This window comes from Elephantulus edwardii, unplaced genomic scaffold (assembly GCF_000299155.1).
Source record: "Elephantulus edwardii isolate Elephantulus edwardi_28Jun2011 unplaced genomic scaffold, EleEdw1.0 scaffold00017, whole genome shotgun sequence".
NCBI classification, from domain to species: Eukaryota; Metazoa; Chordata; class Mammalia; order Macroscelidea; family Macroscelididae; genus Elephantulus; species Elephantulus edwardii.
In genome coordinates this window covers 24,505,207-24,520,509 of record NW_006399767.1, presented here as the reverse complement: position 1 = coordinate 24,520,509, position 15,303 = coordinate 24,505,207, and the positions used below count along the sequence as shown (strand labels likewise).

At 42.4% G+C, this 15,303-nt stretch overlaps 1 protein-coding gene across 1 annotated transcript in view; it reads left to right on the top strand.

Moving 5' to 3' along the window:
* The first annotated feature begins 11,214 nt into the window (after positions 1 to 11,214).
* Positions 11,215 to 15,303, top strand: part of PNPLA1 (patatin-like phospholipase domain containing 1) — a 72,383-nt gene continuing 68,294 nt past the window's right edge. Inside the window, exon 1 of the mRNA XM_006882173.1 lies at positions 11,215 to 11,419. Coding sequence (XP_006882235.1) covers positions 11,215 to 11,419 — 205 coding nt within the window. The remainder of the gene's footprint in view (positions 11,420 to 15,303) is intronic.

Genomic DNA, 15,303 nt, shown 5'->3' with positions numbered 1-15,303 from the left:
CCCAAAATCTCTGTAAATGTTTATGAAAATTAATAAAATATAATTATAGAAAGAAAAAAAAAGTGTTCTGGGATTCCCATTCTTCTCAGAGTTAGTCACAGTTTGTTGTGATCCACACAAAAAAATATCTTTTCATAGTCAATGAAACACAGAGAAACATTTCTCCAGTACTATGCTTTCAGCCAAGATCCATCTAACATTAGCTATTATATCCTTAGTACTATAGCCTCTTCTAAACGCAGCCTGCACATCCGGCAGTTCTTTGTGGATGTGCTGTTCCCGTCGTTTTTGTATAATTTTCAGCAGAATATTGCTTGCATGTGATATTAATGTAATTTTTTCATTTTCTATTGGTTTGCTTATAAAGTTCATATACATTGTGTTTCACATCATCCTTCATTCCATTCACATTATGTTTCAAACAAGCATTCAAATTCATTGTATTTCATAAAATTAGTCAACAATGAACTATGCCCATCACTGTCCTGTCTTTCCAGATCTCAGCCAGATCTTTCCCATTTCCTTTACCCACCCCTTCCTCCATTCAAATTGTGTGACCCAATGATTTCCCCCTTGCCCATCCTCACCACTATGCACCTACCCTCTCCATCTTGGATTCTCATACATGTTTTACTAATTATCTTTCTATTTATACAATAATGGTCTCATACAGTATTTGTCCTTATGGGACTGAGTTAGTTCACTTAGCATAACACTCTCCAGTCCCTCCCGAGTTATGCAGTAATTTTCGAAATCATTGCTACTGAGTGCTGTACATTATTCCATTGTGGGAATGTACCACAGTTTCTCAATACATTTGATTGTGGTCAGACATTTGGGATGTTTCCATGTTCTTGCTATGGCAAATAATACTGCTATGAACATTGGTGTACAAATCTCCATTTTGGTCTCAGTCCTAGTAGCTGTGTCATACGGAATTTCTATGTTCCGCTTTTTGAGGGAACAACAAAATGCCTTCCAGAGTGGTTGTATCATTTTACAATCCCACCAACATCTCTCCACATCCTCTCCAACATTTATTGCTTGCTGTCCTGTTAAACTTTGACACTGCTGCTGGAGTGAGATTGCATCTCATTGTGGTTTTGATTTGCATCACTATTGCAGTGGTGTGGAGAATTTCTTAATGCGTCTTTTGGCCTTCCAAGTGTCTTCCTCTGTGAAAGATCTTCCCATGTCTTTTCCCCCCATTTTGCAATTGTGTTATCAGTCTTTTTCTTGTGGAGGCCCTGTAGTATTCTGTTAACTTTTGTTATGAGATCCTTGTCTGAGATGGTATTGTCAAATATTTTTTCTCGGTCAGTAGGTGTTCTTTTCACCCTGCTGGGAAAAGATTTTTATATGCATAGTGATTTAATCTTTAGACGGTCCCATTCATCAATTTTATCCTCTCTTTGTTTTGTATTTCTGGCTATATTTGTCAGCCTTTTTATATCATCAGTTAAGCCTTCTAAGGTAGGTCTTTCTTTGTTTCTTATGATCTTCCTGGTTTTGGTCTCTGATCCACCTTGAGTTGATTTTTGTGTATGTTTAGAGGTATGCATCCTGTTCCAGCTTTCTGCAGGTAGTAGTCGAGTTTTGCCAACACCATTTTTTAAAAGATGACCATTTCCCCATTTGATAGGCTTTGTTTCCTTGTCAAATATCAGTTGGTAATAGATAGATGAATTAATTTCTAGGTTCTTGATTCTGTTCCATTGGTCTATGTGCCTGTCATTGTATCAGTATCATGCTGTTTTGGTTATTACAGCTGTGTAGTAGGTTTTGAGATCAGGGAGTGCTATGCCTCCCACTTCATTCTTGTTTTTCAAAAGTGCTTTGCTTGTTTAAGGTTTCTTTCCTCTTCAAATAAACTTACCAATTGCCTTTTCTATCTCTTCGAAAAATGAATTTGCCATCGGTTTTGGGATTGTGCTTAAATATGTAGATTGCTTTTGGTAGGATTGCCATTTTCACTGTATTGAGTCTTGCTGTCCATGAACAGGGAACATTTCCCCATTTATATAGGTCTTTTATTGTTTCTCGCAAAAGTGTTTTGTAGTTTTCTTTGTAAAGGTCTTTTGTGTCTCTAGTTAGGCTTATTACTAAGTATCTCAATTTGTGGTTAGCTATTGTAAATGGTATTGCCTTCTTATCTTCTTTTTTCTGAGTTCTATTTATTACTGTAAAGTAATCCCACTGACATTTGTATTCTGCCACTCTTATTAAATTGGTCTACTAGCTCTAAGACTTTTGTTGAGTTTTGGGGGGTTTCTGTGTGCACTATCATATCATCTGCCTATAGTGACAGTTTCATCATTTCTTTTCTGATCTGGATGACTTCTATTTCCTTCTCTTGTCGTATTGCCCTAGCAAGTACTTCCAATATAATATTGAATATGAGTTGTAGCAGTGTAAGGAGAATGCTTTTAGTCTTTCTCCATTGAGAATGATACTGGCTTTTGGCTTTGCATATATAATTTTCACTGTGTTTGGAAAATTCCTTTCTCTCCCTATTTTGCTGAGTCTTTTAATCAGGAAGTAGTGTTGAATTTTGTCAGATCTTTTCTGCATCAATTGCTAAGATCATGTGGTTCTTGTTATTTGCTTTGTTAATGTGGTGAATTATGTTGATTGTTTTTCTTATGTTGCACCATCCTTACACACCTGTTATGAATCCTACTTGGTCATGATGATTATTTGTTTGATATGCTGTTGGATTCTATTGGCTAGGATTTTGTTAAATTTTATTTTATTAATTTTAATGAACATTTACAGAGATTTTGGATTTCCATTCATTCATTGTTGCATTTTTCTCCCTGCCCACCCTTTCCAGTTTGCTCTTCTCTTTGAAAAGTAAAATTACTTCATTGGAATACAATCCCCCACCCCAGTACACTTCACTATGCAACCTTCTTTCTGGACTCTTGTCATAACCATAATACCCAATTATATATCACTTTTAAACTGTTCTATCCCTCATCTTTTTCAGTGCAGTATACATAATTTATCCAATTTTTCTCAGTCTCACCCCAACCCTGATATCAGCCCCATTCACAACAGTGGCACTATGCAGTATTTGTCTTTTTGTGACTGAGATATTTCATTCATTATAATGTCCTCCAGGGTCACTCATTTTGAATAATATTGCATGAGTTTCTTGGTTTTCTTTTTATAAATTTTTTTATTATTAATTTCAATGAAAATTTACAGAGATTTTGGATTTCCATTGATTCATTGTTGCACTTTTCTCCCCTCCCCCTCCCCCACCCCCAGTATACTACCCTCTTGGAAAAGTAAAAGAAAAATTCTTTCATTGTTTTACAATCCCTCTCCCTATGTCCACTCCACTATACAGCCTTCACTCTGGACTCCCATCATGACAAAAATACCTAATCCTATATCCTTTCTAAACAGTTTTCTCCTTTATTTGTTTCAATGCAGTATACATTATTTATCCCATCTTTCTCAGTCTCCCCCCAACCCCGATGTCAGTCCTGTTTTACAACAGTGGCATCATGCAGTATTTGCCCTTTTGTGACTGAGATACTTCATTCAACATAATGTCCTCCAGGGTCACCCATTGTGAATAATATTGCAAGAGTTCCTTGTTTTTCAATGCAGTGTAGTATTCCACTGTGTGAATATACCACAGTTTCTCTATCCATTCATTTGTTGATGGGCACTTAGGTTGTTTCTGACTTTTGCTATTAACAAAGCCTCAGTAAACATGGGTGTGCATATATCTGCCTGGGAAGCAGTTATGGTTTCTTTAGGGTATATTTGCCGTAGAGGAATTGCTGGGTCAAATGGTATTTCTATTTGCAATTTTTTGAGAAAGCACCATACAGCCTTCCATAGTTGTTGCACCATTTCACACTGTCACCAACAGTGAATAAGGGTTCCAGTTTCTCCGCAACCTTGCCAGCATTTGTTGTTTGCTGCTCTGTTAAATTTTGCTATTCTTACTGTGAGATGATATCTCATAGATATTTTGATTTGCATCTCTCTAAGAGCTAGGGATTTTGAGCAATTTTTGAATCATATTCATGAGAGATACTGGTCTGTAGTTTTTAATTTTTGGTACTATATTTGCCTGGTTTTGATATGAGTTATGCTTGCTTCAGAGAATGACTAAGAGAGTGTTCAATCATTCTCTATTTTTTTTAAAATAATTAAAGTAGAATTCATAATAGGTCTTTTCTGAATGTTTTGTACAATTCAGCCATGAAGTCATATGGTCCAGGACTTTTTTGGTGTGGAAGTATTTTTATGACCTGTTCAATTTCTTCTTTCATGATGGGTCGGTTCAAGTACAATATGTCTTTTGATGTCCTGGCTTCTAGTGCCAAGGGTGTTGATTTTGAATCAAAGCACAATGAAATAATTGACAATTTCTATGTCTTCTCCAGCTATCATGATATTATCTATTGACCCAGTGATAAAAATGTTTGTTTTCTCTGCAGCAAATATTTTTTAAGTTCTCCTCACTTTCAGCAAGCAAGATTGTGTCATTTGCTTATCGCAGGTTGTTCCTCTGATCCGGATGCTACATTTGTATTCATATAGTCCATCTTCTTGAATTACTTATTCTGCATACAGATTGACTAGATATTGAGAAAGACTACAGGCCTGATGCTTACCTCTCCTGATTTTAAACCATGCAGCATTCTTTTGCTCTGTTCGAACAACAGCTTCTTGGTCTAAATATAGGTTTTCCATTTGCACAATTAAGTCTTCTGAATTCCCATTCTTTTCAATGTCAGTCATAATTTGTCATGATCCACCATCAAAAGCCTTTGTATAGTTAATAAAAATACAAATATATATTCTTCTGGTATTCTTTGCTTTCAGTCAAGATCCATCTGATATCAGCAATGACATCCCTCATGTCGCAGCTTCTTCTAGATCCAGTCTGAATTTCTGGAGTTCTCTGTTGTTGGCAGAAGTGATGGCCATCCATTTCTGAGATTTGTTTATAAAAAATTATCTATGATCTGTACATCTTCTCTCTTTGATTCTATTTGATCTCTTACTCAAGTGACAACCAGATGCCATTTTTAGAGTAACCCAATGGAACCAAAGCCTCCCATCAACAGCCAAATAAGAACTGATTTCTACCAACAATGATGTGAGTGAAATTACCAGTGGATTCTTCAGCCTCAAATGAGCCTTGCAATGGCTGCAGCCTTTACTGGTAGCCTGTCTGTCACCTCATGAAGGACTCTGAGCCAGAACCACTCAGCTAAGCTGCTCACCAGTTCATGATACACTGAACTGTATGAGAAAATAAGTATTTGCTAATTTAAGGTGCTACATTCTGGAGGAGTTTGTTACACAGCAACAGATCATTCATACATTCAGTGTACCCACCGTGTTTCTCCTGATGAGTATTAGATGATTGCTGTGACTCCAAACACCATGTATTCACAGAATAGTATCTCAGGAAGGAAGGTGTGCAGAGCCAAAAGGTTTCTCATATAGATGGTTCTTGAAGAAAAAGGCACCCAACAGGTTTCCGTTTCTTTCCATTGGCCAGAACTAGGTCTCATGATCATCCCTAGCTGCAAGGGATTCTGGGTAATCAGGTCTTTTTCAGTCTGGAGACTAAGGTGCGCCTGATCCAGGTCATGGTCTTTGCAACCACTTGCTATGTAACAGAGAGCTGGACAATGACTAGGGATGATAGGAGAATTGATGCCTTTGAGCTGTGGTATTGGAGTATTGAATATACCGCTGACTGCTAGGAGAACAAACAGGTTTGTCCTGGAGAGAGAAACCAGGCTGCTCCTTGGAGGCAAGGATTCTGAAGCTTCGTCGGACATACTTTGGACATGTTGCAAGGAGGGACCAGTCCTTGGAGAGGGACATCATGCTTGGGAGGGTAGAGGGAGAGCACAGGAGAGGAAGATCCTCGATGAGATGAATTGATTCAGTGACTGGGGTAATTTGGGGTAGGTTTGTCAGGGGCAATACGTTTGGCACAGGATAGAGCAGGGTTTAGGGCTGTTGTACATAGGGTGGCTATGAGTTACAGGCGACTCCACGGTACCTAGCAACAACAATAGAGAAATGGGAAATAAATAAACAAATGGGATGGCTACTAGGTAACCAGTGACAGTATCTCCTGGCCTCCACACACTCTCAACTTGTCTATTTCCTCCTGGCATCGTGGTTTCTTCATTCTTTGTATCACTAGAAACTGGCAATTAGGAAGAAGGTTTCAGTTAGATTCACTTTTGGTGAGACTATTCACAGATGACATTATAACCTATCTATATCATCAAGAAACAATCAGATTGTTCATGAAATTGAAATTTTACAAAATATGAGGGTGGTATGCTCTCAATGACAGACCAATCCCAAACCTGCTCTCCCTCTTTCTCCCCAGCAGCAGTTCCCTGAGTGAGATCCTGTGTGTTATACTTATGGAAATAGCAGCATTTTAGGTGTCTTGTTAGAGCTGTGTCTGAGTAGAAATCTCAGTTTTTTGCATGTGATTTTCTCAGGGGCTGAGGAGTCATCTTAGTAGTGTTAATTTAGAAAAAAAAAAACAAACCAGTGCTGGAAAGTGTTTCTTCTCCTATGCCATCCACGTGAAGTTCTTAGGACTGTAGGCCTAATGCCAGGATTAAAAGGGAGATGAACCTTCCTGACCTATTAACACTGAGCACAAGTCAGGCCAAGCCCTGCAGCTCACTGACGGTCCACAAACCTGTGAAAGCACTGTAGGCTCAATCCTTGCTGTCTACATTGACTGCTCCCATGGAGACCCTTGTGTGGAATCATGAATTTCTACAGTTTGACTGTGTGGAATGCCTGGGTGGTGCAAGCAGCAATGAACTCAGTTGCTAACAGAAAAGCAGATCTTTGAAATCTGCCCAGAAGTGCCTTGGAAGAAAGGCCTGGCAATCTACTTCCAAAATATAGGCTTTGAAAACCCTGTGAAGCACAGTTCTATTCTGATAGACTTGAGAAGCCCATGAATTTTGAGGGGGCTCCATAGTAACTGGCTGTATTGGCATGTTTGCATAGATGCTGTTCTCACCTACTGCAGTCTTCACTGTCCCTCAAAATCTCCTTTTGCAAAATGGATGACCCTGGAGGACATTCTGCTGAGTGAAATATCTCAGTCACAAAAGGACAAATATTGCATAGGGCCACTGTTGTAAAACGGGACTGACATCATGGTTGAGAGAAGACAGACAAGGAGGGGAGGAATGATGTATATTGCATTGAAACAGATGAGGGAGAGAACTGTTTAATAGGAATATATAAATGGGTATTCTTGTCACTACAGAAGTCCAGAGTGAAGGCTGCATAGTGGAGTGGAACTGGGGAGGGAGGGATTGTACAACAATGAAAGAGTTGTTTTGTTTTGTTTTTAAGAAGAGTGAATTGGGGAGAGGGGGTGGGTAGGGAGAAAAGTACAACAATGAATGACTGGAAACTCTAAGTCTATAAATTTTCATTAAATTAATTTTTAAAACCATTCATAAAAAAAAAGAAGCCACAGACTTGATGATGTGTTCAATGACAGAAGTCTAAGACCTCTCCTCCTGTGCCAGTCAGATCCGATTTGATGGTACACACATAAAAAATAAAAAAAAATAAAAAATAAATAAAAGCAGTCTAAGACCCATTCAATAGCCAGGCCTGAGACCCTTGAGGATCCCAGGCTTCTTGAGCTCTCTGGAGGCCATGCGGATAGGTTGTATCATTATTTCACTGAGAACATTGAGGTGAGCCAACAAGAGATTTATCCAAGATTGTCTTCCCTTTGACATGTCCCACCTTTCTCCATCTTGCCTCTTCTGCTGCCTCTATGGCAGGCATCTCCCTCCCCTCTGTGGAGCTGTCCTTGTCCCTCATGGGCAGGTCTAATGTCTTGCTATCATCTCAGACACATCTTAAAGAAAAATAAATCCTCATTGTCCATTTTCCCAAGGTTGCCAAAGGCAGCACCACCCTTCTTCACCCTGAAGCTAAAAATGAAACATTAGCTATGACTCATTCTTCCCATCCAACCAGTCCCAGGTTCTAAGAGTTTTCTGTGGCAATCCCTTCATTAACTTACCTTCCTACAGCTGTCATCCTGACCTGACTACCATCATCCCTAAATGGATACCCTCCTTAACCCTCATCCTCCAGCCCATCTCATTCTTCTTCCAAGACCATGCTTCTGGAAAAACTCACCAAGTTCTCCAGCATACAATTTAAGCCTTCTCTCTCTTTCAACTCCATCTTTCTGTTCCATTTCTCCCAGATCCAGATGTCCCAAAAGCCTGCACCTTACTGCCTTCTTGAAAACAATAGACATACCACATGCCAGAAGTTTTACAGTTTGTCTTTAACCTTTAGGAGTTATTGTCCTTTTTACAGGTGAGGAAAACTGAGGCCACACACATCACACTGTTTTTATGTAGCAAAGCTGGGATTTAACATTGGGATTTAAAGCCTTTTCCTCCCTGTGTACTGCTTGTTTCCTGTTGTACCCATTCCTGCCTCTGTAAGGAGACAATGCTCTTTGTTGTAATACCCTCTCTCCTACGCCTGGTTTCTCAAATGCTCTAAACCACAGCTCTACCACGAGGCTTTTCTGATGATTTCAGCCCACACTCCTCACCTTCTTAACTTTTCTGGCATGAATCTCAGTCCTGTGCAATTTAGTACTTACAGACTGTCCTCCAGGGTTGGTTCTCAAGCCCTGGGGGTGCAGAAGTTAAGCGCTGGGCTGCCAACCAAAAGGTCAGTTGTTTCAACTCACCAGCTACTTCTTGAGGGAAGGATGTGTCGGCCCGCCTTCATGGAGATTACAGCCTTGGAAACTCTACTGAGCAGTTTCACTCTGTCCTATAAAATCACTGTCAGTAAAAATCTGCTCAGCAGTAATGGGTTCACATAGTTCTCTAGTTATTTTACATTCCTTGTTCCCCAGGGAGCCTGTGCAAGTCTGGGTTAAAAGATGCAATTTCCACTTCATTCTCATCCTTCCAGGCACGAGACACAAAACTGAGCACACAGAAATACTCGATAGGGTTGACCTGATTTCTCAGGAAGAAGGCACGGTCTCTACGTTCCCAACACTAACTGTACTCCATCCAGTCCCTCCCATTTGTTGCTATGTACTGTGCAATCAGAACCAACTCATAGCTGACCCTCCAGTGGGTTTTCAGAAGCAGTAAATCACACAGGAGGAGATTGCCCACCTTTCTCCTGTGGAGCAGCTGGTCAATTCAAACCAACTGCCTTTGGGTTGGCAATTCCTTGCCACTAGGCCACCAGAGCTCCCTGTCCCTCTCATATTATTGTTGTTCGCCATCAAATCAAAATTGACCCGTAGCTGACTGCAGGTATTCAGAGGCTATAGATTGCCTGGGAGGAGATTCTCCACCTTTATTCTGTGGAACAGCTGGTGAATTTGAACTTTGCATCTTTGTGTTAGTACCACAATTCCTTACCACTGAGCCACCAGAGCTTCCTGTGGCTCACACAGTGTGGTAAGACACGCATTCTCTCTCTCTCCCTCTGTCACACACATATTCAATCATAAGCTTCTCATACCTGAAATAGCTTATCAAGTCAGAACACTACTGATGGAATCCTTAGCAACAGCTTCCACATGGATTGGCGAAGCCATGAGAGTCAGTGGGACTCCCTGGGACTAATTAAATCCTTGATATTGAGTGGTAACAGAGAGTCTCTGTTGGTTAGGGGGATTCGATGTCTCAATTCTAATTCTCGTCCTGAAATGTTTTAGTCTCTATAGGGAAGTACCACAGCGGTGCAATGAAATGTGTGAGGTGTGATGAAGACCCCTCCTGTTCAGGCCCCAAGCCACTGTACCCCCAGAAAGCACTCCCATGGTGGTCTGCATGGCTAATGTCTCTGAAGCTATGTGTTACACAATGCTGGTTCCCATATACTTTCCACACTCCAAGTTCCAAAACAGCTCTCTGCCCTGACTCAATCCAAAGCTGTTAGTCATTGGGAGTTGGATATTGTCATCTCAAATTTTTCATTTTAAAGTGGACGGAAGCGCATACATACTTTAAACACTGAGAATTATCTTTCTGGACCTCAGATCCATTTTCTCCTGAAGACAGGAGGCAGCATTACACTTTAGGGGTCCGTGTGAGGGTGCTGACCAAGAGTTAAAGGGTCAGTGATTTAAAAAAGCCTCAAACTCATTGCTGGAATCGGAAGAGAGTCCTAGCTGACTGACACCTCGGGCCGCTCTCCCCATTTGGGAAGAGATTGCTGGTCTTTCTCCCTGTGGGCCACAGGAGGATTCGAACTGCCAGAGATGCAACACAAAACTCCCTAGTCATCAGCCACCATGAAAGGGTCAATGAAGAGCTCAGGGAAGAGAGGTGAGGTGGTGGGTGGGGCCTGTGAAATCACACTTCCTATCCTTTACAATTTTGCCTGCAGCAGTCTTAGCACACAAATAAACATCTTAGCACACAAATAAACATGTGCATAAGCAAAGGAGTTCTTAGGTAAGAAGAGCAAATAAATAAATTGTGTAACTTATTACACATACCACAGGGACACCGAGAGTGAAAGACCTTTGGGGTATGTGTGTGTATGTATGTGTTGGTGGTGGGCGTGGAGGTGTGGAGTGTGTGTGTTTGTGTCTCCCCTAAACAAACATCACACAGGGTGGCCCTTCCTGCAGGTGACATTGTCCTGTTGGAGGGAGACAGCATTTAACTCCCTCACTGCTACTGCGTTTCAGGAGGCAGCCGCCCCACCGATCACTATCACCTGGGGTTTTGCAACCATATGAGTGGAGACTGAGTGAGGATTGAGCAACTCCCGCCTCCTTGGGCCTGGCCTTGCAGGAGCGCGGTGATCACTCCTGAGTGCAGGAAGCTGCGGCGAGGGCGGCGGGCTGTGCCCAGGATGATGGATCTGGCCAGGCAATGAAGGCACAGGCCGACTGCACCCGCACCCTGCTCGCGCATCCAGGGTGACTTTCTACGACACGTCCCTGAGCTCTTCACCAACCTCTGAAATTGTTCCCTGGCGCAGCTTAACACGCCTTGGCAGCCACTGCTTGAGCCACCTGCGGTGCCACGGCCGACCTGCATTCCAGGCTGAGGGCCTGGCAGAGACGCTTGGCAGCAAGTCCCAACACGGAGTCACAGGCCTGAGCCGGCAGCCCAGCAAGGAACAAAACTTCCTTCGCATCACAGTCCCAGGCCTGAGGAGATGGATGAGCAGTTGTTCAAGGGGGACCCAGACACCCCTCACTCCTTCTCCTTCTCGGGCAGCGGCTTTCTCTCCTTCTACCAGTGTGGAGCTGTGGACGCTCTGCGGGACCTGGCCCCCAGGATGCTGGAAACGGCCCATCGCTTTGCTGGGACGTCAGCCGGTGCGGTGGTTGCAGCCCTGGTTGTCTGTGGGATTGAAACGGGTAAGAGTTCTGTTTTGGGCTCTGCAAGTATCCCTTTCCCCTGGGTCTCTCTGGAGGGATGCTTTGGGGAACCAAGCCAGCTTTTCTGGGTGGCAGAAAAAGAACTGAGACCGATACGATTGGGAGCTCCCTGGGCTCTGTGTCTGGGGCCACCATGTCGAGTTGGACGCTTCTGCCCATCTTGTCGCCCCCAATGCCTATATCTGTGAGGATGACTCCGCAGGCCTGCGGTAAGGTCCTGGTGAGATCCAAGGGGAAGGTGCTACAGTCCTCTCTCAAACATCTGGTGTCAGAAGTTACACCCAGACTCAGCCACAGATTCAAGTCAGTGTTGTTTCTGCCAGGCCTGTGAAAATGCAGATCCTACTGGGAGGAGCAAACACTTTAAGTCCTTAACTCCTTGGGGAGATGGACTTGTTAAAATAGCTTCCAGCTGGTTGGAAAGATAGAAGCAGATGGAGACTTGGTGGTGAAAGACCAAAAAGGAGAGAGCGGAGAATATGCAAGATCTTATTTTATATTCTGTAGGCCAGTGGGAAGGATGCTGCAGGCAGCTGACCTTGGTCATAAGGAGAGGAGGCCACTCTGTGCAGGAGAGCAGACTCTTCCCAGAGGCCCAAGAGAGCCTGCACCTGGCACTTGAGCTGCCCTGCCACCACCAGGGCTACTCTGAGATGTGTTCTCTTATTTGCAGAGCACTAGTCTGTGCCAGATTTGCCTTGCTTTCTTGGAGCAGAAATTGTAGAGAGAGGAGAGTTTCAAACCTGTAGCCTTACAATGAGACATCAGGAAATGATCTATAAAACAATCTGGAGGAAAGGGGAGCTCTGGTGGCTTAGCGGTAAAGAATTGCACTGACAGACTAAAGATATGAAGTTCAAACCCACCAGTTGCTCTGCAGGAGAAAGATGGGCAATATCTTTCCGCGTGATTTATTGCTTCAGGGTCAGCCGTTTGAAAATCTGGGGAAGAATATCCAGATGGAGGAGCAGCCAGGAGGCCAGGGGGACCAGAGAGCAGTGAGTGAGGAGGCGGAGATGGAAGAAGAGGTATGGGAGGCAAAGGAGAGATCATGACACCCCTAGGACGTATAGTCAAAGGCTAGACTATGCATTGCTTTTAATTATGACCGATTCAGAGAAGGGTGAGATAAAGAAATGTAAGACCTGCTCTTTTCCCTCAGGGTCAGGTTTATGGGCTGTATCCACGTCACCTACTTCATTCATTTTAACTGCATGTTTATATAGTAGTAACTAGTACTTACTATATAATCATGTACTCTTCTTAGCTCTTAGAATATTGGCTCTTTTATTCTGGACCACATACTCTCTGAGGTGAAAACTATTATTATATTCATTTTCCAGAGAAATAAACTGAGTCACAGAAAGATTAAATAATATATCCTTGTTCATACAAACAACACTTGGTAAAGCTGGAATGTGAATCTTATCCTCTGAACACATAGTTTGCCTCTTGGGAAAGCACTACCAGGTAGGCAAAGATGCTTGTTGTATAGATAGTGGGGTCTGGAAATTTTCCCTGGGTAGATGGAATATGTAGGCTAATGAACCGAGGAGAGAATACGAGAGCGGGCCATGCGAAGATCTAAGGGAGAGCATTCCACATAAAGGGAAAAGAAACCTAAGATTAAGAGATAGAACTATGCCTCCTTTCTCCCAGGCTCTCCTCCAACCCCTGGAGAGTAGACCGTATTGCAGAGGGTCAAGGACTGCAGCCTTCAATATGGACTGAGGCTCAATGTCCAGAAGACAAAAATTCTCACCACTGGACCAATCGGTAGCATCAGGATGGATGGTGAAGAGATTGAGATTGTTCACAGCTTCAGTTTGCTTGGCTCCAAGGTCAACACTCTTGGCACCAGTAGCCAGGAAATAAAAAAACGTATTGCGATGGGAAAGTCTGTGGTTAGGGACCTCTCTAAAGTACTCAAGAGCAACGGTGTCTCTTTGGAGACTAAGGTGCGCCTGATACAGGCCATGGTTTTTGCAATCACTTGTTATGCATCAGAGAGTTGGACAATGACTAGGGAGGATAGAAGGAGAATTGACGCCTTTGAGCTGTGGTGCTGGAGAATAGTATTGAATGTACCATGGACTGCCAAGAAAACTAATAGATTCATCCTAGAGAGGGTTAAGCCAGGCTGCTCCTTGGAGGCAAGGATTCTGGGGCTTCGTCTGACATACTTTGGGCATGTTGTAAGGAGAGACAGGTCTTTAGAGAGGGACATCATGCTGGGTAGAGTGGAGGGACAGCGCAGGAGGGGAAGACACTCTAAGAGGTGGATTGATTCAGTGACTGGGGTAATCGGGATGGATGTGTCAGAGGCACTGAGATTGGCACAGGATAGAGCAAGGTTTAGGGCTGTTGTACATAGGGTCGCTATGAGTCGCAAGCGACTCGACGGCACATAACAACAACAACATTTTTAAATTGAGATTTTAATGAATGTTTCTAGATAATTTGGATTTCCATTCATTCATTGTTGCACTGATTATTTCTTTTTTAATAAAATTTTTATTTTATACTGGTTTACTGACAAATTTCGTATACATTGGTTTTCACCTTGGACCTTTCCGATTTCCTTTACCCACCCCTCCCTCTAGCCATCAAATTGTGTGACCCCGTAATTATTCCCCTGCCCATTGTCACCCCTCTGCTCCTACCCTACCCCCTTGGATCCTCATACACGTTTCACTAGTTATCTTTCTGTTTCTACAATAATGGTCTCATACAGTACTTGTCCTTATGGGACTGAGTTAGTTCACTCAACATAATGCTCTCCAATCCCTCCCAAGTTAGGTGGTAATTTACAAAATCATTGCTCCTGTGTGCTGCATAGTATTCCACCATGTGAATGTACCATAATTTCTCAATCTATTTGATTGTGGTTGGACATTTGGGCTGTTTCCATGTTCTTATGATGGTGAATAATGCTGATATGAACATTGATGTACAGATCTCTTCTTATGCCTCAGTTATCATTTTCTTGAGAAAGCAGTGGAATAGCTGGGTCATACAGAATTTCTATGTTCAGCTTTTTGAGGAAACACCAAACTGCCATCCAGAGTGGTTGTACCTATTTACAATCCCACTAACAATGTATAAGAGTTCCTATCTCTCCAGAGCCTTTTCAGCATTTATTATTTGCTGTCCTGTTAAACTTTGCCACTGTTACAGGGATGAGATGGTATTTCATTGTGGTTTTGATTTACATCTCTCTTTTTTTTTTTGCCAGTGGTTTAGAGTATTTATTTATTCATGTGTCTGTTGGCCATCCAAATATCTCTGTGAAAATTCTTCCCATATCTTTTGCCTATTTTGCAATTGTCTGATCAGTCTTTTTCTTGTGGAGGCCCTGCAGGATTCTATAAACTTTTGACATGAAACCCTTGTCTGAAATGGTATTGCTAAGTATTTTTTCCCCAGGCAGTAGGTTTTCTTTTCACTTTGTTGGAAAATATTTTTGATGCACACAGGGATTTAATCTTTAGAGGGTCCCAGTCATCAATTTTATCCTCTTCAGATTGTACATTTCTGGCTGTACTTGGCAGTCTCTTTATACCATAGATTAGTCCATCTAAGCTTGAACCCAGTTTATCTCTGATGAACTTTATGGTTTTGGGCTTTACTTCCAGCTGTGAGATATGGGTCCTCTTTCAGTTTTCTGCTGGTAGCAGTTTTGCCAGCACCATCTGTTGAAGAGGTTGTCATTTCCCCATTTGATAGGTTTTATTCCCCATGTTCCCTATGTTTCCAGGCTCTTTTTACCACTTTCTATTTGCTATTCTGTCACCGACCACCCGACTACGGTCGTGACAAGAAACTCAAGGGGTTTCTTGGTGAAGAGCAGGTGAGGGACGAAG